At 40.9% G+C, this 23,372-nt stretch overlaps 1 protein-coding gene across 2 annotated transcripts in view; it reads left to right on the top strand.

Annotated features, from left to right (window-relative positions):
* The window catches only part of sema4ba (sema domain, immunoglobulin domain (Ig), transmembrane domain (TM) and short cytoplasmic domain, (semaphorin) 4Ba), a 57,464-nt gene that overhangs the window by 11,042 nt on the left and 23,050 nt on the right, over positions 1 to 23,372 (top strand). The window contains exons 1-2 of one of the 2 annotated variants that reach the window (XM_080474408.1): positions 1,687 to 1,883; positions 21,472 to 21,889. In XM_080474408.1, coding sequence (XP_080330534.1) covers positions 21,772 to 21,889 — 118 coding nt within the window. In that variant the 5' untranslated portion in view covers positions 1,687 to 1,883; positions 21,472 to 21,771. Of the gene's footprint in view, positions 1 to 1,686; positions 1,884 to 21,471; positions 21,890 to 23,372 lie in introns of those variants that run through there. The other variant, XM_080474409.1, reaches the window with a different exon arrangement.

Here is a 23,372-nt window from a genome sequence, read left to right as displayed (position 1 = left end):
CGCCCTTTGTTTTTCAGATATGACAACACAGTGGATTGTGGCATCCAGGCACACATCAGGGACTGGAATAGGTGTTGCATATCTTTTTCTTCTCCTTTCTTCATTTTCCCCAGTGACTGGAGAAGTTGGACGGTCTCTGTTGTGCTCCGTGTTCTATCTTCTTTTACACAGACTTTCTGTGCTTGATGACTTAAACGTGTGACGCCTCATCTTTTCTTGTCTTGTCATACCGTTGTCATTGCAATCTCTCCTGTACATAAACCATCATGCCAATAATCATGCAAACCAATTGTACAACTATTTTGATCTGCGGTACAGTGCAATGAGGTAATCCACTCAATCCATTCTACCCATATTTGTATTGTACTCTCTCATGACCACTTCAGTAGCTACCGGTGTACTTATCATGCCATTTTCCCACGTGCAAAGTGGTTTCCGCAGTCACAACAGTCTCCTCTGTGACAGATCCTCGTCTGTTTTTCTTCAGCTCAGCATCAGACATCAGATTACCTCCTGGTAGTCGCTTGCTGTGAAGACTACCAGTCCAGTGGTTTCCTTCCAGAGCCAGTGCAAGGATGAGAGGGACACTTGCAAACCAGCTGTCAAACATATGATTCTGTTTCTTGGGTATTGTGTGGGCCAGGCGGAGGACAATGTGGCCACTTGCTCCAACATCTGGCAGCTCAAGAGGCTGCACAACTCTCCCATGTATAGCTCAAAGTTGTGTCAAATAACTTCAGAACTGGCCAAGTGTTTTGTAATCTAATTTATGTGGTTTAGCTGGAAGGCGTTGCTTTGGCTTCCCTTGAATGGGACCATCTGTTCATTTACAGCAAGCTTCTCATCACTCATGGTGATGGCTGGTTTTCAACTTTGACATGAGATGACTCACCAGTAGCTGGATCTCATGCAGTGGATCTGGATGATCCTGTGTTCCGACCATCTATTCAGATTTATGGTGACACCTACCTGGGACACTCGGCTGGCTTCGTGCCAAAACATGTGGGTGGCTTGTAATCCCTACAGTGACAAGTAGACCAGAGTGCCCAGGAATTATTCCAGTTTGTTCCTCGTGCGTTTTAAGGGTTTGTCAGGGTCAGGGTTTGAAGCCTCAGGGCAGCCTCGGCATGATAAAGCCTTGGCCTATGACAAAATCACATACCCAATTGAAACCCAGATTTTCTTGGGCAAAAACATATTCTGCAGCGTTTTAAAAAGATATTGGGGCAAAAAAATCTAAATGGAAAAGACAAAACATCAATAACTTGAAAATAACGGAGAACAAATGATGAAACAACGAACAACTCAATACTTCAATACTCAGAATGAACAAATACAGAATGAAATAAACCAATGGAAACCCTTTTGGAAATCACAGAAAATGTAATTCTTCATCCAAATCCTGAAATATGAAAACTTCCATGAGGGTAACAAAGAAAAAAGCAATTTAATGACTATTAAGTTGTTCTATATAAATCTACCTGTGGTAGTGCAGAAAAAAAGAGTGAAAAACGAACTTTGTCAGTTTTAGTCAGAAATGAATGAGTCAAGATCATGCTGGAGGAGTGCACCTCCTGCTACTCCCTCCTCTGCTTCTCTCATCTCTCCCTCTCCCGCCCTGCCTCGCTCTGAGTGTGTGTTCTGGGAGGAGCTCCGGTTTGTGTGGCCAGAGGCAGCTTGTAGTACGACACAGTGTCAGAGAGAGGGAGAGAGTGGACCTGCGGACTCAGAGCTGTCATCTAACTGAGCTGTAAACTCTACTGTTTCTGTGGATTTTCTTCTTGCGGTTCCCACCAGAGGAATCAATCTGTCGGTGCCACCTAAAGGGAACCTGGTTTAGATCTGAAGGGAGTTTTTCGTTTCACGGCTGACTGGGACAGAGCGTAAGTAATGTTGAGAGAGAGAACGAGACAGACAGAGAGACTACTCTTGTGTTCATTAACTGAGCGGTGCTGTGGCTGCATGAATCATTGATGCCAGTGCGCTGCAGTTCTGGTTACCCATTGAAACAGTGCTGGGGTAACCCTGTCATTTCCCCTGTTTGGGTATGATAACGTTTTTATGGTACAGACTGTGTGGGCTTTGTTGTTAGTTTCTGTCTTTAAATGGAAACGTGGGTGTTAGCTGATATGAGACAGCCCTCCATCCTCTTCACTGGGTCTTTATCGTAAAATGATAGCAGGGTGAAGGGGTCATTAAAGACCCAGCCTGCGTCCAAGCAGCTGTATGAGTGCATGTTTGCGTTTGTGGTTGATTGTGTACATATTTCGAGATACCTACATATTAAGAAAAGTGGATCTTGGACTTACTCGCGTCAGAAGCACAACCATTTACTTGGGTGTGTTTTATTTGAAGTCTGAAAAGCACAACTCACAAGAGCTGAGCTCTTGCTTAAGGGTGAAGTCTGTTCAGTCAGAAAGGAGTTTGTTAATCTGGCAACAAATACAAATATGCCCGTTCTTGGCTGGGACACTTTGTATGAACCCAGAGGAGTGCGGGAAGTCTGATGGGCATCTGTAAGAAATGATAAAGATGTCAACATTCATTTTCCTGCCTGTCTCCAGTTATGATGGTTTAGAGCTGCACAATGAAACTGGAGGACTTTTTGCATTTTGACACTGGATAAGGGTTCATAATGTGGCGCTGGAACAACACAGAAGCATCAGGTGTTATTATGTGAAATTCAGATCTGTCACCCACACACTGCTGGCAGTGCAACCTACACCGATGCCAAATTGTCAGAAGTGTGGGTGGTAGTTAATGGATGGAAACCATAAATGGAAATGTTTGAGGAAAGTCACTGAGGTGAACTCAGGATCTTTATTTACTTTTCTTGTTTTTAGTGTGCATCGACCCATATTTTTTTTCTTGTAAAGCTCTCATGTTCTGTATTGAACATTTTTAACATTAATATAATATTAATGGAGATAATAACTTTTCTCTCAACTGTTTTATGCCGTCCTTTCACTATTTGTAAAATACGAGATGCAATAATATGCAGGAAAGGCTTTTTAATATAAAGTTTATTTCAAATGTAATGCAAAAACATCAGTAATAAGTTCGTTATAGTTGTTAATGTTTGCGTTTTTCGTTGCAGATAGTTGACACCAATCAGCCATAATGTTATGATGTGAGTAAAACTGATTATCTCTTTATCAGGGCTGCTGTCAGTGGGTGTGATATATTTAGTAGGGAAGTGAACAATTTGTGGATAAAGTTAATGTGTTCGAAGAAGAAAAAAGGTGCAAACGAGAGAATTTCAACAAGTTTGACAAGATCCCAATCGCTATGGCCAGATTTCTGGTTCTATGCATCTTTAAATTTTACAGCTATTGTGAGGTGTCCCCCGCTCTACAGTGCTCAGTATCTGTTAGAAGGAGAACAAAGAAGAATATGAGTTGGCCAAGGCTCATTGATGATAAACATGGTCCTTTGAGGAGCCATCAGTGAACATGGATGTACTGGTAACATCTTAATGCCAGATATCCGAAGACTCTTTGTTACAGTCTTATTCCAAAATGAATTAAATACATTTTTTTCCTCAACATTTTACACAAAATATCCCATAATGACAACATGAAAAAAGTATATTTGTTAAACATAAAAAACTGAGAAATGTACATAAGTGGTTAGAGCCTTTGCTCAATTCTTTGTTGCTGCACCTTTGGCAGTATTTACCGACTCAGGCACTTTTTGAATATGATGCCACAAGCTCGTCATGCCTATCTTTGGGCAGTTTGGCCCATTCCTCCTCGAAGCACCTCTCAAGCTCAATCAGGGATTGGATGGGAAGCGTCAGTGCGCAGACACGTTTAGATCTCTCCAGAGATGTTCAATTGGATTCAAGTCTGGACTCTGGCTGGGTCACTCGAGGGCATTTAAAGAGTTGTCCTGAAGCCACTCCTTTGACATCTTGACTTTTTGCCCCAGATCGTTGTCCTGCTGAAAGATGAACCGTTGGCCCAGTCTGAGGTCCAGAGCGCTCTGGAGCAGGTTTTCATCCAGAATGTCTATATTCATGGCTGCATTCATCTTTTCCTCTCGCTGATGCTACCACCACCATGCTTCACAGCAGGGATGTTATTGGCCCGGAGAAGAATTGTGCCTGGTTTCCTCCAAACATGACGTCTGACATTGATGGCAAAGAGTTAAATCTTTGTCTTATCAGACCAGAAAATAATGTTTTTCATGGGTTGAGAATCTTTCAGCTACATTTTGGGAAACTCCAGGTGGGCTGCCATGTGCTTTTTACTGATGAGTGGTTTCTAACTGACCACTTTACTATACGGGCCTGATTGGTGGATTGCTGCAGAGATGGTTGTCCTTGTGGAAGGTCCTCTTCTCTCCACAGAGAAATGCTGGAGCACTGACAGAGTGACTATCGGCTTCTTGGTCACCTCCCCAGCTCAGGCCCTTCTCCCCCGATCACTCAGTTTAGACTGTCAGCCAGTTCCAGGAAGAGTCCTGGTGAATCCAAACTTCTTCCATTTATGGATGATGAAGGCCACTGTGGTGATTGGGACCTTCAAAGCAGCTGAAATCTTTCTGTACCCTTCTTTGCATGTGTGCTTCGAGACAATCCTGTCTCAGAGTTCTACAGACAAATCCTTTGACTCCATGCTTGGTTTGGGCTCTGACATGCACCGTCAACTGTCGGACGGTGCATGTCAGACAGACAGGTGTGTGGCTTTCCAAATCATGTCCAGTCCACAAAATGAACCACAGTTGCACTTAAAGTAAGATGTAGAAACACATCAAGGATCAATGTTATCAGAAAACACTTGAAAAAAAACAACAACTTTTTTCATTATAGAGCAATGTGTGTACAATTTTGTTAACACTTTCCAGATCTACTTTACAACAGCTTCAGAGACCTAGTACAGTCTATGCCCTAAAGAGTCAGAGCTGTTGTAGCATTAAGAAGGGGGAAAACACAATATTAGTAATAATGATATGGATGACCATCGTATAATTGTATGGGCCCAAAAAATGTTCCCTTTTGATGAATGTAAATACAGCTTTCTATGCTGTCAAAGTCTTCATATGCATCATCCGACGCAGCAAAGGTCAAATATCCACATCGTAACAATAAGCAAAACACATTTGCTCAGAGGGCAACTCACACATTCTCGACCCCTCTTGGTTTCCTCAAAGAGGAAAATCAATATCGCTGTCATTTTATATAGCCTGAAGAGAACCTCAAACACCTATCTGGGTCTGCGTAGTGAGCAGCAACAGAGCAGCTTGACATGGCAGACGTTAGATCCTCGAGTGATCAACAAAAGCCCATCAGAACTGGTCTAAATGGGAGCTTCCATGAGTGTTTTGAGGCTCGATTGATTATTCCACAAGACGGTGGAATATGATCAACTGTGTTATCACATTTGCGACTGAGGGCTGTTTTTTTTTACAGCCTTGTGTATGGAGATTCATGCGTCTGCTGTAGGAGAAAAGCTTGTCTGTGCTGACCTTGGCCTGCTGTTTTCTTTTGGTTTGATCCACAAAGAAAACAGCTGGCAGTTGCATTCTGGATACTGCCGGCCTCCACAATGAACTGCCTGTATGATGCTGTCAGAGACGCTTTGGCTCGTTGGTAAAGCACGGTGCCTGTTATATCAATAGCGCAATCCAGACTTCACTAAATTATAATGTATGACATGTTGGCAGGTAAGTTTGTATAGTGCTTGATTCTCCTGGATTGCTACAACATTCCTCTGCAGATTGAGGGTCCGTTTGATTCAATATTGCTGGGAAGCAGTATAAGCAACTGAAGTATAAATAGGATTTTGTGTTGTGAACCAGCTCAAAACAGTGGGCAACCTGTTGCATTCTGTTAAGTATGTTCAGTAGCGTAAAGACAACGGGATCGTCAGTCAAACTGAAGCACCCCATTTTATCCCGGAGTCATTCCCTGCGCTGGCCCCATATGCACATTTCTATTTGTCAGCATGTCCTGAGGGTATTTTCTCAGGCTGGTCTGTTTTTTCTTCGTGGTCTGTATTTAACATCACGTTGGCTCTTGCCCTGTCATGGTTTGTGAGATTATGTTATGCAATATATTTACATCATTCATGCTTCTGTTTCGTCACAACGTTTAGTTTTGATAGTGTGTCTGACAAAGGCCACTTCCACAGAGTTTTGAGTCATTTCTTTTAAGAAAATTGTGTGTGTGTGTGTGTGTGTGTGTTTTTGTGTGTGTGTGTGTGTGTGTGTGTGTGTGTGTGTGTGTGTGTGTGTGTGTGTGTGTGTGTGTGTGTGTGTGTGTGTGTGTGTGTGTGTAGTTGAATAAACTAAGAGTGGAATTGTTATAGTCATAAACAGAGTTGTCATACAGTGCATCCTCTATTTTATTGTATTTACTCAATACATCGTATTAAATTGTCATTTGAACATTTCAGTTAGAAAAGGAGAATTTTAAATATCGCTTGAACATCAGTATTGTGCTCGTTTTGCCGATGTTTGTGAAAAACACAGAGTGGTTTAGTGATGCAATGAGTAAGGTAAAGGCTTGATTTTCAGCTTTCTGTTTGGACTTTGCATGCCTGTGTTTTATTCAGATAGTCTAGCTTCCTACTATGAACCAAAGACATGAGAGTTAGACGAACTGACGATTTTAAATTGTTGGTAGGTGTCAATGCATGAGTGACTGGTTGTTTTTCTCGGCTCATTTGGTCGAGTTGGTCATATTGCTATCAAAAGTTTGGAGGTTTGATCCCGTATCTTCTCTGTCCAGATGTCGAAATGTCCTTGAGCAAAACAATAGCCCCAAGTTTCTGCTAACGCATGGTAGCTGTCACCATTGTTGTGTCAGGGTGCGCATGATTGCGTCGGTGAATGTGGCAGATCACATAAAGCTCTTCGAGGCTGCAAAGAGCAGTGAAATGTGTTATATGAATAAAGTACCATTTGTTAACCCTGTGATGGATGGCGAGGGAGGAGAGGCTGGAGGTGTGGAAACAAGTATTGATAAGTATAAGCCACAGATCAAGACTTGTAACGGTCTTTTCTAAACAAAGTCTGACCTGAAGTTCTTGTACCACTGGTCCTTCAAGTCAACAGATTAAGTGAGTCATATTTTGTTCTCAGGCCAGTTCTGAGGATGATATCCATCTCGTTTTGTATGTAAGATAGGAAACAATTTCTTCTTTATGTGGTTTTGAAACTCAATGCAAAACAAAGATTAGAACTTATTTAATTTATTATATTTCTTTACTATTTTCATCCATTGCATTCCCTTTGCCACAAACACTATTTCTCAAAAATCACGCAAAGTTGTTTAAATCTTACTTCTCACCAATCTTTTAAACTTAAGATTGACGTTTGACCTCGATCAGGGCATGTTTAGCTGCTTCCAAACTTCATTTTCTTCTCTGTCTTTGAGAAGTTGTGATGTTAGCTGGACTTCCGAGCTGTTTGTTTTTGTTCTAATGAAAATTAGTTACAAAGGGTTAACAGCTGGGACACAGTAGAGGTGGACCTCAGAGGGACCAGCCACTTGTAACCCAAAGGTTAAATACAGGCCTTCAGGGAGTCCTATTACTGCGGACTCACTGATGGGAACTCTGCAAACATGCATTCTGGGAGCACAGCGGGCTCCTCTGTTTATTCCCAGTCTAGTGCTGTGCCATGATGTGGGAAATGACTGCGTACATGGAACAGGGCCAGAATACTGTTTGCTCCAATGTTTTCAGAGACCCTCAGATTTTGCTTTTAATCCGTATGAAATGTAGACCCAAACACATCACGTGTCCGTGAAGAACTCTAGGACTTCGCCTCGCATATATGCACTGCTTTATTTCAAGTGTACACAACCCTCTAAAAGAGCTTTGGAAAACCAGGCTGAGTTTGTTTACGCATATGTCAGCATTCGTTAGACGCTGGCGTGAGAATTGTCTTTTCAGGATGTGTTTCCACAACCCTTCCCCTCCCACCTGTTCTCCTTGCACATGCTTTAATTGTGAAATCCAATTTTAACCCACAAACCTGCTGCGCTCTCCTGACACTGGAGTTATGAGATCCCGACAAGCTCAAATACAGATGAAATGTACATCGCGCTGTTAGTGGTCGAACATGTTAGTGTGCTTCCTGACATGAGCACAAGTGCAGGTCTGATGATTGAATTAGTCTCCAGTCGAGCCTTGTTTAGCAGCTCGTCCCTCCCCCACTGCTGTGATTTGATATCTCTGTGCATTCCACGTTGTGCCCTTTACTCCGCTAATGGTGCCACTGACCCTCCAAGACATTCTTGTCGTAGCTCCCTGATCACATACGTCTCATTAGCTCATTGTAAACAAACTGTGTTTTCCTTTAATATTCATGTACAGTACCGTTCTCCACTGAGAAGCCACTTACAAGAACATATATTTGGGTGCACGTCCTGATAAAGTTGGTCTTTTCTGGGTCCCACCATAAATAGTATTTAGTATTTGTTTCACCTCCAACAGAACAGGAGGCCATAGAGTTCTTCTGTACCTTAACAAATACTCCTCAACTGAATGGTCTTGAAATGCTCTGCTTTCTATCTACTGTATCTCTACTCATGTTTGATGGATGAAGTCCGAACCCATTCGAAATAAATTGACGCACACAGAAGGATTCACAGTTTTTGGAATTTAAATATAAATGTATTTTTTAAAAAAAGTGTAAATACACACACATAAATTTTTATGGTTTTATATAAATGCAAATAAATTCCTCATTGACAAAAATTCATATATTTCTGTCGATCTCACAAATAATTATTGTTCCTCGCTCAGTGTTATTCAGTGTGAGACACGTCTCCACTGGCTGCATTTCTAAGATACTTTTTGAGAGTTTACTGATCTTACCTGATACACAACACATTAGTTCAAAAGTGTAGTTTTAAATCAATTTAAGTTAATGTTTTTCTTTTTCTTTTTTATTGAACTCACCCTTTTTTGATATCAGATATTATACAATAATAATTTTTTTTTCTGTGACATTACCGGACTCGTATTGTTTAATTTTGGATTTTGGATTATTTAAGTCTGCAACAGTGGGCTTCATCAAAAAATCTTCGCCTGAAAGCTTTTCATCTGGAAAAGTTTGGGCAGAATTGAAGGGAATGCGTTCGCTTTTTGAAAACCTAACACTCTTTTTTCCTACTTCCAGTCAAGTACATCATCATGAATACCTTTGAGAATCGAATTGTGCACCATTGTCCCCAATTATACTGGCTTTGCTATGTCCCCTTTTGACAGAAGACCCTTTTTGAGTGGGGCTGTTCACAACACTTCAGACATCTTCAGGCAGCTGGCAGTTTGTCTCGAGCGTCCGCCAGCTTTGACAAGCCAGATATTTGCGCTGTTGCAGCAAATCTAAGCTTCTACTTACGAAATCCTGTATAGATCCTGTATTTTGTCACTGTAACATGATCTCTTTTCCTCGATGCTTCCGGCCTTTAGTCCAAGCGATGGAAATAGAGATCAAGCAAAGGGGTTAAACGGAATAGAGACCACAGGACAGCAGTAGACTAAAAGCTTCCTGTGGCAGAGCAGAGTGTAAGCCAGACCTGGCAGACAGGCTGGCAGGGCAGATGTTTTAGGTGAGAGGCCCAGTAGATAGCACCGTGTAAATAATTCATCAGATTGGATTGAAGATGTGATATATTAGGACACAGTACACAAGCCATCTTATGGGCTCTTTCAGCACTTTTTGTGCAGCTCTAGTGGCTGCAGGTCTCTGATCCCCTCCTGCGTCTCTGCTTTCTTTCTGGCAGTTAGCCACCAGAGTCTGGGCCGTCGAGTAGGCAGTTATAGATGCGCTGGCTCGAGGTCTGGAGAGGCCTCCAGACATCTGGAGGGGATGAAACCGTTCAGCATGCAGGTGCAGTTTAAACTCACAGGAACTAATGCTGTTGATTCTCCAATATGACTTCTGCTACTACGGTCTGTGGGTCTCAGAGGCTTTTGAGACAGCAAATGCATCGATGCTTTTAAAGAAAATAGAAATAACCCAATCAAGTAACATTTCTCAGTAAGACACACTGACTCAGAGTTATTATTGTATTTACTGCATTCACATTTGTTGTCGACGCAGAGAAGCATCTTCTGGTCAGAAATCTGGACTATTTGTCCGTTTCTTCTAATGTTTAGTGGTAATACAAGCAAAACAAGTCTGTTTATTCTGTTTCCAGTCATGGATCGGTGACCTTACATCATACCGTTTATAAATAATGAGATGAATCACGTTCGGTCCTCCTCTTGACGTCAGAGTCTAGCGTAACAATCTCTTGCGGGAATTGACTGAGTAGAGAAGATGTTTGTCTATTTGAGACTTGAATGTTTTAAACCAGTAATTCACTTCATACTGATTTTAGTACGTTTACATGGAACTTTGACCATTATACACAAATGATTTCTTTTCTTTTTTATATTTTTGGAAAGAAAAAAGTTTTTATTCTCAGTTTGCATGATCATTTTGTACTATTTTGCTTCCTGCTGGACCCAATCTAAGCTCTAAGTCGTAAAAGATATCTGAGTGGACTCCCTACGTGCTTTGATATCACCGTGAGTAGGCCCGGCTTTCAAGTAACACCTCATTTCACCTGCATCGCTCCATGACATCAGCTCCCACCGACACGCATCCTGTTCTGGAGGCGCCGTGTGGACATGTCAGGACTCTGATTGCACCTCATGCGTACTCTTGTGTGGGTTTTCATGACAAACAAAGGTGCCTGAACTTTAAGCTTCCTTTTCATGTTGAAAATGGAATTCTGCTAACGGGTGAGAGCAATTTAGCTTTCGATTTTAGCAACCTGAGATGCAGTCTTGTAAGATTGTTTGTCTTTTTAAATAGGATTTTGCTTATCTAAAATGAAGTAATTTATAGTATCTGCAGAATGATTAACTAATCATGTGATATAGCATATTTCGCCTGTATACCTGCAGCCAAGCACACTGAGCTCTGTCATCTGATAGCTCGCTAATCCCCTTATTATGCTTGTCTGGTTAAATAGAACAGTCAGTCAGCCATTTAATCATCCAGCCCAGCAATCAATGTGGGGCCAATAATTCTTCTGTGTACGGAGCACTGTTTGATTTAAAGGGGAAATACAGGAGGCACATGGGAATGATTTGAAGAACAAACAAGTACACTTTGACCTTAACTGAACAATGCTATCTGGACAAATTTGCCCATGAGCGACTGCATTAGCGTCGCCTATTAGCTGATACTCCTGAGTGACAAGAGCTCATCTGCTTCGTATGGTTTACCAGATACGCTGCCCCCATAGGTCATATCTGGTCGTCTGGGATATTGGATGTCAATGATTGGAATTTACCCCAAATATCAGCGTGCTAAAGGATTCGTAGGATGGCTCAGATGACTGGGATACCAAGGCTTAAGTGACTGCTGAAGACTTGGAGTGAGGAATGTGCAGCTATCTATTGATCTTTACTAAGTGAGGTCACCTCGTGCGGGGGGCAGCTGCCCCACTCTCAGACCTCACATAAAGGAGGCTGACTGCCCACACATAGATATTTTAATGTGGCTGGTATGCTAATTAAAGAGGTCAAATATCAAGGATTTCACTTGTGAATGATATCAACTTAAGGTTTTGAATCCAGAGAAACAACTGCCGGGGCACTTCACAAATTTGGTGCCTGAGGATCTTTTGTGAACTCGTCTTACATGAACTTGATTTAGAGAGCGACAGACTTGATGTTGTGAACAGACTCCCAGTTCCCCATATCCCTATCGCATGTAATATGTATCCCACAAAAAGTTGCTGTGTGACTACAAAGAAAGTGCATTTAAATACGATGCAAATGTAGAAAAAACACAGATGTTAATGTTTGTCACTCAGATTATGAAAATAGAAAATTTATCTTTCTTCTTTGTAGCCTTTGAGCTCTGCAATTTGTAAATGAAACTTTACAGCGTGCTCAGCATAAAAATGAGTCTCTCAAGCACGTTTGAAATGAAGCTGTACAGCAGATGATTGTGGACTGAACATGAACCTGAACCAACACATTGCTCTCCAAGTTGAAAGTGATGCTTTTTTTTTTTTTTTTTTCTGTTTAAAAAAACAACAATATGAAAATCTTTTATTCTGTGTAATCATGTACTGAAATCCATCCGTTTGGCTACACATACCTGGGTTTTCACAGTGGTGATTGACGCTGTCTCTGTGCATGCATGAGTTTTTTCCTGCAGTTCTTGTGTTTGCCCGATAATGGACTGGCATCTTGTCCAGGGTCTAACCTGCCGCTTGCAAAGCGACCTGGAGAGTGGCGTAGAAGATTGATGGATATTCTACCCTTTGGTTAAAGACTTTTCCTTAAAGGTGTCTGGGTTTCAAAAAGCTCAAACTTGCAACATCCTCATCATCTGAACTACTCCCAAGATATCAGATTATTCTGGAATTAGGAGATCATTATCAGAGCTGAAATGATTACTTCATTAATCTGTTATTTGATATCAAGATCGACGATCATATCTTGCCACATCATTTACGAATTTTAAACCCTCCGCATTATGGAATTCACTGAATGTGCTTGAGATCTTTCAATCATGGTTTGAGTTGCGCTTCATAGACTCAAAACTCTTGAGTCCTGTTGAAGGCCGGTCTGCGGGCATGTGGAGGAGTGGTCACTTTGAGCCTTTTATCGGTCTCACACAGTGATGGATGTGTGCGGCTCGCTGCCCAATGGCCTATAGCCTGAGCTTCTGTTTAAGCCTCTAAGCTACTGGAATGCGTGCAGCTTCTTGCTGCGGACATCAAGGGGGAACAGCTACGCCGCTTTGTCTGCCGTTTCATGGATGCCACACCAGCCTAATCAATTTCAGAGAGAATAACTACTTCACTGCGCTGCTGCTGATTGAATGGTACTTGAATTTACATGGACATGCAGCACATTATTTCTTTGAATTGTCAACAAGAGATTATGTTGTTAAGTGAAGGTTGTTTAATGTTGTGGTTGATACAGATGTGTATTTCCTAAATCTTCATTAGAAGGAAAATCATTGAATTAGGAAGGGAGTTCTTGTTTTTATTGAGCTTTTAAAGTGTTACTACGACCGTTTCTGTAATAAGACGTGTTTATGGTTGGAAAGAGTAAAAAGCCAGCATTCATACAGAGGTGTGAGATGAGCTCATTCAGTAGTGTGGATAATGACACATATTTTCAGGTGTTGCGAGGCGTCGATTGTGTTGCGGTGCAGTTGAATTAATGAAAACTTCACAAAACGTTACAGTTCAGTCTGTTTTTTTTTTTCAAATTAACAAGATTACTTTTTTTTATTTTCTCAGTGAAGCAGGCCACAAAAAACTGGACGAGGATCCAACATTTTCAACAAGTGGCTGAATTTCTCTCGTATCACTATGTAAATGCATGTTAATGCATGATCTACAGTGATTATCTTTATGTGCTGATGCGATACACTTTTGTACAAAGAGTTGGGATTAGCGATTGATTAAGAGAAGTATTATGTGGTTTCCTTTGCTTAGACATGTGGACTTCCACAGCGTGAAGCAGGTGTGTGTTTTAGGTTGACGGTTTCTAAAGATAATTACTGAACGTGACACCTTCTGATCGGGGTGTGCGGGTGGAGGTGAATACATCACGCAGCTCGATGTTAAACACTGATTCATGGCATTATTTACTTTATTATTATTTAATTTATTTATTATTATTTACAGTAATTTCACTGTAACATCTTAATAATTGTTTTCAAATGAGACATTATTTTTAAACTGCGTATCACAGACTTGTACAGGCAAACAAGCACAATGGACATGCAGCGCCTGGTGTCGATGCCAGTTAACACGCAGGCTTTATCGGGGTTGATATTCCACTTCTGCAAATGCGGGGGGAAAAAAAATTGTATCACAAACAAGTGGAGACATTTTGAATGGGACTGAGTGTTTCAACAGGCCTGACCTACTTACAGCAGCCAGGGCTGAAACGTTCCTCACCTGTGTCTGGCAGCAGCCAGGAAACCTCATAAAAACACAGACCTTCAATGTCTCAAACGGTGCACTGAGTTTCATAAAGCTGCATTTTCTTTTATTATTTTTTATTTTCTCTCATAAAATAGTCATTGACAAGCTTGTTTCCTCCACTAGGATCGTTGATACAGACTCTCGCGTTACCTCCTCGCAGACGACTCCGACATAAAGTCCTGCAGAGTTTTCAGCTGCAGCTCCAAAAAGTGGAAATTTGACCTGCATCCAATTTCAGGTTCTCAGACGTCAACAAATGCCACAGCACGTTGATTCCTTCCTTCAAATGCACTTCTGAGGGGATTAGCAGGATAAAGGCAGATGCCTCAAAGTCGGCCTTTTAATACAAGTTGCAACAACTACGGCAGCAACACAAAGCTCCAGTTGTAACTACGTCCCTCATTGTCTTTGAAATGTTGGTTTATATCCAAGTTGGTCTATGAGTACACAAATAGTGGAGAATGAAAACTGTTTACAGCGAAGTTGTGTGTATTCGTTTGGCGGGAATATTTATTAAACAAAGCATAAACACTTCTTGCAGTATAACTAGTTGTAAAAACAAATGAGTGGTGAGTAGAAGCAATGTTCCTGAGCAGTGTATATACACAATATATTATGTAGCGCAGAAAACTTTGTTGATTTGGTACACTGGGAAAGTGATGGGACAAGGTGACAGTGTTTGCCTCTGACAAAAATGAGTTGCCTCCATTATAATAAAACCAAACACTGACCTACATGGAGAAAGAGTGAACTGTAAAGTTGAAAAGGCATAAGCCATTTCAGCAAGATGAACAGGCTCATTCCTAAAAGTGGATCAGCGGAGAGGTCGAGAAAAACACAAACCTTTGGCAGTATCATCAAATTTTACTAACAACACAAAAAAAATAAAAGAGAGAATATGCAAGGATGGTCCTTGTTATGTCCAGAAATGTAAAAGGCTGTCAACTATTAGTAAAAATGTCAATGAATCTTGAGATACATACAGGTGGATTTTGTGACTGAAATCTTGATGAGGAAATTAGAGTTCGATGTGGCGAGCAACTGAAGAAAAAGATGTTTTCAGCGCTGTCATTTGTCCGTGCCCCTCTCAGTTTTAATGCACTTTCCTGTCTATTGTGGAGCCCCTGCTGCTCTTCTTTCACCCACTTTGGCGTTGATAGTGATAGCAGGCCTGGCGACAGACCCGGCTCCACTACTTTACATTTCATCAGCAAGCTGCTTCTGCTGGCTCCACATCTGTTATGGAAATTTGTGCGAAGGGGAAATGGAATGAAATGGAATATTTTCACTTCTGAGACACGGTTGATTTAAGCACTTGTATGGGTTTCAAAGACAGGACATCACAAAGGTGATGAAATACACTCATCCACTTTCACAGTCATATTTTCCATTAATCTATCAATACGCTCTTAATTCCTGATGGCTTCAAATTTGGGATGTTTTAGGACTGTGTGCACTTTTTGATAAAACTCACTATTCCTGACCGAGTGTCACGAGCCCCAAAGGAGAAGCAGGCTTGATGAATTTAACTCCCATGAACCTTAAGTTCAAAATGTCCCATATCTCTGTTCAATAGTTTAATAAGATTTTAATTAGGCAATTAAAAGTCTTTGGAATAGCATATGGTCATAATTACTGCTGTATGGTTCACTCTGGGATGAATGAGCCATTAATTATTCCTAGCTGGATCTGGGGATAGGACTTTAAAATGGGTCGAGCAGGAAGAAGTGGGTGTTTCTTTAAACAACGGAGTTACTTAATCAGAAACACAGACTTCTGACTTCATGTTACATGGACAAACTGGAATTGGGTACACAGCTGGATGGATAGTCGGCAGCGTGTCTTGCTTTTCATTCTTTGTGAGTTGTCTTTAGTTTCAGACGAGTGTGTTTCATGACTTAAGGCGTTATACTCGTTTTAAACTATCTTCACCTCTAAAACGCTCTTGAGTTCATCATTCAGGACAATCCCACTTCCTTTCCTATACACACAGTACATTGACCTTCCTCCTCCTCATCCTGTCAGCCAGCTGTCTCACTTTACCATTCATAGTACTAATGTTCAGAGTCTTCCTCTCCTCCTGACTCACGCCACTCCTCTCCTACCGCTGACAGTAGCACATTTTCCACCAGCACCTTGTGGGCTAATAGCACCAGTGGCGCTTGCTGTTAAAACTCGGCATGGATTTTACATTTTCAATCCGTAAACTCGAATTCACAAAGGTTTTTACGCCACATGTCCTTCCTGACCAGACCTCTTTATTCATCACAGTGGTTACAATGGAGACGTTTAAATGACGAAATAGGACATAATGAAATAGTCCTCTTTGAATGGAGACATCCAGATGAAGACTGGTCATACTGTATGTGTGGCTGTTTTTGAGTTTCAGAAACCTGCAATGGATTTGGAGAGACCGGACTGGAAAGTGTCTGCTTACATATTCTGACGTTTCATAACAACGATGCTTTTGAAACTAATCATACAGACACGAAGTGCTTTCTGTAATGTGTCTCATTTCATGATCCAGCCTATCCAGCCTCATTTGAACTGAAATATGATTGATGATGATGTAAATACACGGTACATGGTAGCAAAAGCCAAATAACTCAGTCATTGAAGATGATACTGTGTTTTTAGTTTTACAACCAAACAGGTTGATAATACTGCACCATTTATTAGTGAAGAATGAACTGTCATGTCCACTTCAGACTGCAGTAAAGATGGTCTTCAGATGTTTGGAATCAGCTAACACATACAGGTCATGAGAAATACCAATGTTGATGTACTGTATTTGTATAAGTTTGGCATACACGCACACCAACCCGGTCTCACGGCAGTTCGTAAAACAGCAGTCACGAAACTTAATGCACACACACACACACACACACACACACACACACACACACACACACACACACACACACACACACACACACACACACACACACACACACACACACACACACACGCACACACAGAAACACATAAATATTTTTTTTCCATATCTCCCAGCTCTGCTCTGAGGTTCTGGGATTGTTTTGGGTTGTGAATCACTATGAGCTGTTCGAGCTTCCTGATGGAAACTTTGTCATGTCTTACTCACAGACAGGTATATCTGGATGTGCTGTTGTACAATAATGGGCAGGGGCAGTAGCACCAGTGCAGTAAGTGTGTCAGCGGTGCACGCCCACACAGTTTGCCCAGTGAAATCAGCCACTCTGCCCATATGTGCGGGCGCGCTCCTCCATTAAAGCCTCCCTCGACAGATGATATCCTCCACATCCCACATCTGCTCCTTCACACATCTGAGAGTCCTTCAGCTGCACGGAGGTGCAGGGGGGGGGGGGGGGGGGGGCACCAAGAGCAGGCTCTGATCACAGGCTGAAGGCCACATGTGACCCGGGTTATCAGAAGGGTGTGACGTAAGTCTCCAACGTGCCCGTGTGTACAGGTGGCTTCTTGACATGACAGACACGCCAAAAGGTTGTATTTTTCAGTCGACACTTTTCCAGTCAACAGGCTGTGCGAGGAATCCAGGGAGCCTTGACCCTCTCCTACTCTACTCAAATAACAAATGTTAACAGGGATGCCACCTGTTTCTGCTGTGTGCGCTCTGCTGCTATTTATAACACTCAAAGTCTCATAAGTGGACCTGTCATTGGACCGACTTTGACATACAATGATATATACTGATAGTTTTACTGTATCCAAGAGGCTTCATTGCAGGAAATTACTGGCAATGACTGCTGGGAATTTCCCTGTTTGGTTAAATATAAAACATATTTCCTCTTTTGTGACATGTTGTACTGTGATGGGCTTTGACAGCAAGGAACAAAAACTGGTTTGGGTGCCATACATTTATAAAAAAATAAATAAAAAATTGAATGTAAAACCCACTTTAGCCATAAAGCTTCACATTGACAGGCAAATTTGATTAAAAAAAATTTTTTTTATTCTTATCACATCCACAGTGTTAATGAATCAGCCCTTCTCTTTTGACAAGTGCACTCTCTATTCCCAGCAGAACTTCTCACTGCTTGATTTTACAGTCTCTTCCCTTTCCTGGCTAATTATTTTTATTGCTTAGACTGTCAGGACTGTTGCTTTTTCTAATAGACATGATGTGAACGTGAGCTGAACCCCGCGCAGCGTTACTGCAGCAGCTTTAACTGGGGAAATCCCCACACCTCATAGCAGTATGGTGAATGAAAAAAAAACTGTTTTCATTCATATGAAAAATGAATGAACAGGACACATTTCATCCCAAAATTAATGTTTGTGCAAAAAAAAAAAAAAAAAAACATTTTTTTAACTTGTGTGGAGCAACACAATGTTTAAAGTTTTTAAAGATAAATTTATGATAATAATTTAGCAACCACATTAAATTAAATAACAGATTTTTATTTTCATATGTGCATCACAAATAAATTAAAAAACCCAAGAAAATGTTATTTCGCTGAAAGAACATTGAGTACATTTAAAAAGGAAAATGCACAGCAGTCTTAAAATCTTGTCTTTATTCCTGTATTTGACCATTTATTTCAATATTTTGCAGATATTTAAAACATAATTAGCCGTGAATGAAACAAACTATTGATGTCATTTTCTAATTCAATGCAATAACTCAACATTTCTAATGTCCAATGCTCACTGCATCGACAATTACATTAACAATACATGAATTAGGTTTGCTTTATATAAGTGGCTTGTTTCTAATGCATGAAGAAGTTTGTCCTACTGAAAAATGCTTTTATTTTTTCTATTGGATGATTATAGAAATCATTTGTTAATTGAAATCATTTTGTCAAGCTTTATAAAAGCGATGAAACAAATACAGAAAGCAAACCTACAGGGATTTAAGAGATCACAGAGGGATGGATGGGAGAGTATCATCCATAGCCGAGGCACACTATCACATCTGTGTAGAAAGTCAAAGGGATGATTCAGTTTATGCATGATGCAGGAGAGAGCAGTGAAGTGAAGGGTTGCATATAGATTTCTGTGCTGTCAGAGGGGCCCTTGTTCTTGTACTCAGACCGAGTCAAAGTCCTGCTACGTACCTCGGTCTGATTCATGCGGGCTTCATTTTTCCAACTGTCACACAAAGTCAGGATTAATGTTACTGCCACTTCTTGCTGGACGAGTTTGCGTCTCCCCATGAACTGTCTCTCATAAAGGACGCTAAGGATGTTTGCGGTCGCCGTCTTTGTCCCACGTCACTGCTGACAAGAGGCAGTTTCCAAAAACTTCAGCCACCGACTGAGCCCTGGGCTTTCAAAGGCAGACGCTTTTCATGACTTTGTCTGCTTTTGTCATCAGGATAATTAAGAGTCAAAGTCCCGCTGCTGTAGGTCCAGATTCTTTAGTATCCAGGCTTTTTTCATCATTTTCTCTTCAGAGCTTTCTCTCATCAATCTTGTGAAAATAGTGAAAAATGAAAATTTAATTTTGAGGAAAAAGAAACCAATTTCTCATTTTCTTTTAGTTTCTCTAAAGCAGTGGTTCGCAATTTGGAATATGCCAAACTTTTAGGTGTATCATGGATTGAGCCTGAAGATTTGCTTGCCCTCAGCCTGTCAAAATGAGATTTTCACATGTCAAGCTATGTAATGAGACACTTTGGTAAAACATATTGCTTTTATTATGCCTGCTTTTTGTATGTTAGTGAGAGTTGGCAAGTTCTTCACCTTTCTTTTAATATTTTGTCAGCGAGTACAGAGTGCGTGCACAGCTTTTCTTAGATGCAACTTGAAAGAGCTCCAAGAAATAATGTTCTGAACCACTGGCGTAAACAATACATATCCACATAACGCATCAATGTCTGTGTTTTATTGTCCTGAGAATATTTGCTAGTTTGTCAAATCCGTTACTTCTACATCAAACTTTCCAAATTTAACAAATCAACAAATTCAGTGGTCAAAAGTTGAAATAATTCAAATGAGAAAATTCAGCATAAGCATCTGCGTTTCTTCTGTATTCTAGTGCAGTACCACGGCCGTAGAAAAAGCCATCATAGTGACTTCTTTTCTGGCATTTAGCACAGGCTTCCTTCCTGGCTCAGGTTTTGAGACGTCTGTGTTTTGTAGGAAGCGTCAGACTGCTTATTGACTAAGAGTCAAGATCCCCTTGATAGAGACCAGGAATAGCTTTACTTGCTACGTTTTGCTATCGATCGCCATACCTCACATGAAACCACATCTCCTGTTGGTTGCATATAACAAGGAGATCCTTGTGGCAGCTGTAACGGAGTATTCACAGTTGTAACTGGGATGTGTCTGCTAAGTTTCTTTCCATGTCAAACTGTATTCACTTTATTAGCATCCCTGAATTTTCTCATTTCTTTTACATGTCATGTTTTCTCACAAAAATGTTGTTGGCATATTAGATGAATTCGATTGACAGTGTCAACTCTTGAATAAGAGTAATAAATGAAAGTTTATTGTAATGATCTGGATTGAAGTGAACAGCAGGCTTATGCAGTGGTTTGAGTGTTATTGGACTTGGGTTAGTTTTATCACCATAAAATTGTCATTGCACATAAGAGCAGGCGAAAGTAAAGTCTTCTATGACCTGTGGGAATCAAAGTCTTACTGTGCAATAGGTTTTAATATGCTTTCTTTCTACTGAGTAATGGAACTCAAGTCAATCCAATGAAGCAGAAGCCTCTTGTTATTCTCTGTAGTATGATCTCTTATCTGAGTGCCACACCTTTTCATTGTCTCGAAGGTTCAGCAAGGATTTCCAAGAAATCTGTGCTTTCTTTTCTTTCCAGGGCAGTGCACAATGGAGCAGGTATGTGCCGCTCAGAGAGGCAGATTATGGCTCTGGGAGTTTGTTTTTCTCTGACACTATCAAGTTAACCTGGCTGGAGAATTGTGCAGAGTCAAACATGTACTGAAGTGCAGACACGGTGTAGTATTTTGTTAGTGATCACTGCAGCTTATTCAGATGAACAGAAACTCAATGTGCTGTAACAACATGTGGTTATGAGAGTCACGATTAGAGAAAGTAGAAATTAGACTGCCCTGTGGCAGAGTCTCTTAATCAGAGTCTGGTTTTAGTTGTGGTGCTATAGATACAGGCTGGTGCTGAACCATTATCCATCCATCTTCTCCCGCTTATCCGTTTCCAGGTCATGTGGGTGGCAGTCTGAGCACCGTCACCCAGATCACATTGCACCGATTAAGAACCTTTCCTGCAGGTGGTGAGCCCACGGGAAGGTGGCGCCTGGCGTGGGACATGAACCCACTACCTTGAGATTGCGAGTCTCATGCTCTACCAACTGAGCTAGCCGGGGGCTGAACCATTAATGTCAAAGAAAATACATTTTGATGTATATTCTTCAACCTCTCTTATAGTATTTTTCACTCACAGAAACCTATCAGCAATTTTGATCAAATAGGCAATCAATATTTCTTCATTATATATGCCTAGTTCTTAAATGACTAATCTGAGTTTGTTAATAAAATACACTTAACACAAATCATGTTCTTTTGCCTTCATAGATCCCAGCTGAGACTTCGTGGTGTGGTGCACGTATGGAGGCTCATCAGAGGAGGCTTTCTGTTGTACTCTGAGGTCAAAGGCCGTCATTCCAAGCCAGCATCATCGTCTGCTGCACCGGCGGAGTGTCCTGCCTTCACAACAGCGCAAAGGCCTCACATTCAAGGAGCCTGGAGCCGCACTACAAGAGTGTGAGAGAAAGTGGGAAAGAAAATAAACACGTGTTAAAAAGACACTCTTCATGAATTCCCCCAAAACCTGAAAGGCAAATACTGTGAGTTGGCTGCCTGGCCTGGGCAGGCATGTGGACAATGAGTATGGCTTGGCTCTGTCTATCAGCCTGCACTGTCCTTCTCGTTGGGTGCTTTCGAACAGCTGCCATGGAAAATGATGTCACTCCACGTCTCACCTTCTCCTACAGTAAGTTTAACAACTTCTTGAGCATCCATTACAGTCACCATGGCATTGATATTGCACTGCGACAGTACAAGAGGATCCTTTTAGAGTAAGGTGTCCTGCTGTGTTTTAGTGCAATTCACTCTTTCTGTCATAGGTATTAATGTAGTGTTTGAAGAACCTGCTTAAAAGTAATCTATTACAGTAATGCAACTATTAATGTGACCACTGATCACTATTATAAGATTAGTAATGGATTTACAATTTTCATGAACACATCAGTTGTTGATTTTGTCACGCATGAAAACAGGCGCAGGACTACTGTTCCTCTCTGTACTGTTGTTAGCTTTAGAGTTATCCAAAGCTTTTGTCGCCACAGTAACACTGATAGATTTGAGACTCTAAAGACTTTATTACGTATGTTTGTAATACTGTGCTGATTTCTGCATGATTGTCGAAGATTGTATCCCCCCATCACTCGAGCGCACGTAACAGAGATAATCGTGTGGAACACAAACTAACTTACAACTACCTGATGTAACTTCAGCTGATCTTAATGAGTGAATCCATTGAACTGAACCACACAGTGTTTACAGCTCCGTCAGTGCAAAACGTCAACACTTCAATAATACATACGCACCAAAAAATTTTTTTTAATTGAGTGAAAGAGAAGGCACACACATTACTCAGAGTGACGCATTAGTTTTACAAGTTTAACTGACCTTTATTCTTAGTTACTCGTGAAGTAACTTCTTCAAAGAAGGAACTACTTATTGTAATCAAGTACAAAGAGATTTTTTTGGCAAAAACTACCAGTCCATTGTTTCTCAATAAGGAAGTAATAGGCTACATGCTTCTGTTAAGAAGTTACAAACTCACAAATTTTCTTTATTATTTGCACCTTTTAAATGTATTGAGTATCAATCTCTTAATATTAGGTTCTCACAACATGTTTTCTGTTGACCCTTAAGTCATACGGTCTCACAATAGCATTAACAAATAAAGAATCAAACGCAAGATTTACTTAACACACTGTGTCTTTGTTCAGTGCATATTACCTTGGATTCTGTTACTGTTTGGAATAACCGTTACCAAGTGTGGCCACTCGCACAATAGAGGGTTAATCGGATCTATTGGCATGACGGCAGCACTTCCAGTAAAGGTCAGAAAGAGCAGCGACACAAGTTTTGAACAGTTTAGCTACTTTGTTTTCTCTTTCTGCTGCTCATGACTTGTATGATTAACAGTCAACAGAAACGGCTGTTTATTTCTTATACCTTTCTGAGGTCTGGTGGTCCATATTTTGGACAAAGTCACATTCTGCTGATTATACCATTCCCTATGGTGTCTCTGTTCATTAACTCTCTCCAAAAATCAATACACTTCATGTGTGTTCATTGTGAGAGCTAAAAGGATTTAGGTGGGAGAAGTGGTCTTTGTCTCGTTGATTTAAATTCCATGTAAATCCACACGGAGAATGGGAGCTGCTCTGTCAAGATGCCTCTGT

The sequence above is a fragment of the Lipophrys pholis genome (assembly GCF_963383615.2).
Source record: "Lipophrys pholis genome assembly, chromosome: 11".
In the NCBI taxonomy this organism is placed as follows: domain Eukaryota; kingdom Metazoa; phylum Chordata; class Actinopteri; order Blenniiformes; family Blenniidae; genus Lipophrys; species Lipophrys pholis.
The sequence above is the reverse complement of the archived record's forward strand: the minus strand, read 5'-3'. Positions and strand labels throughout refer to the sequence as shown.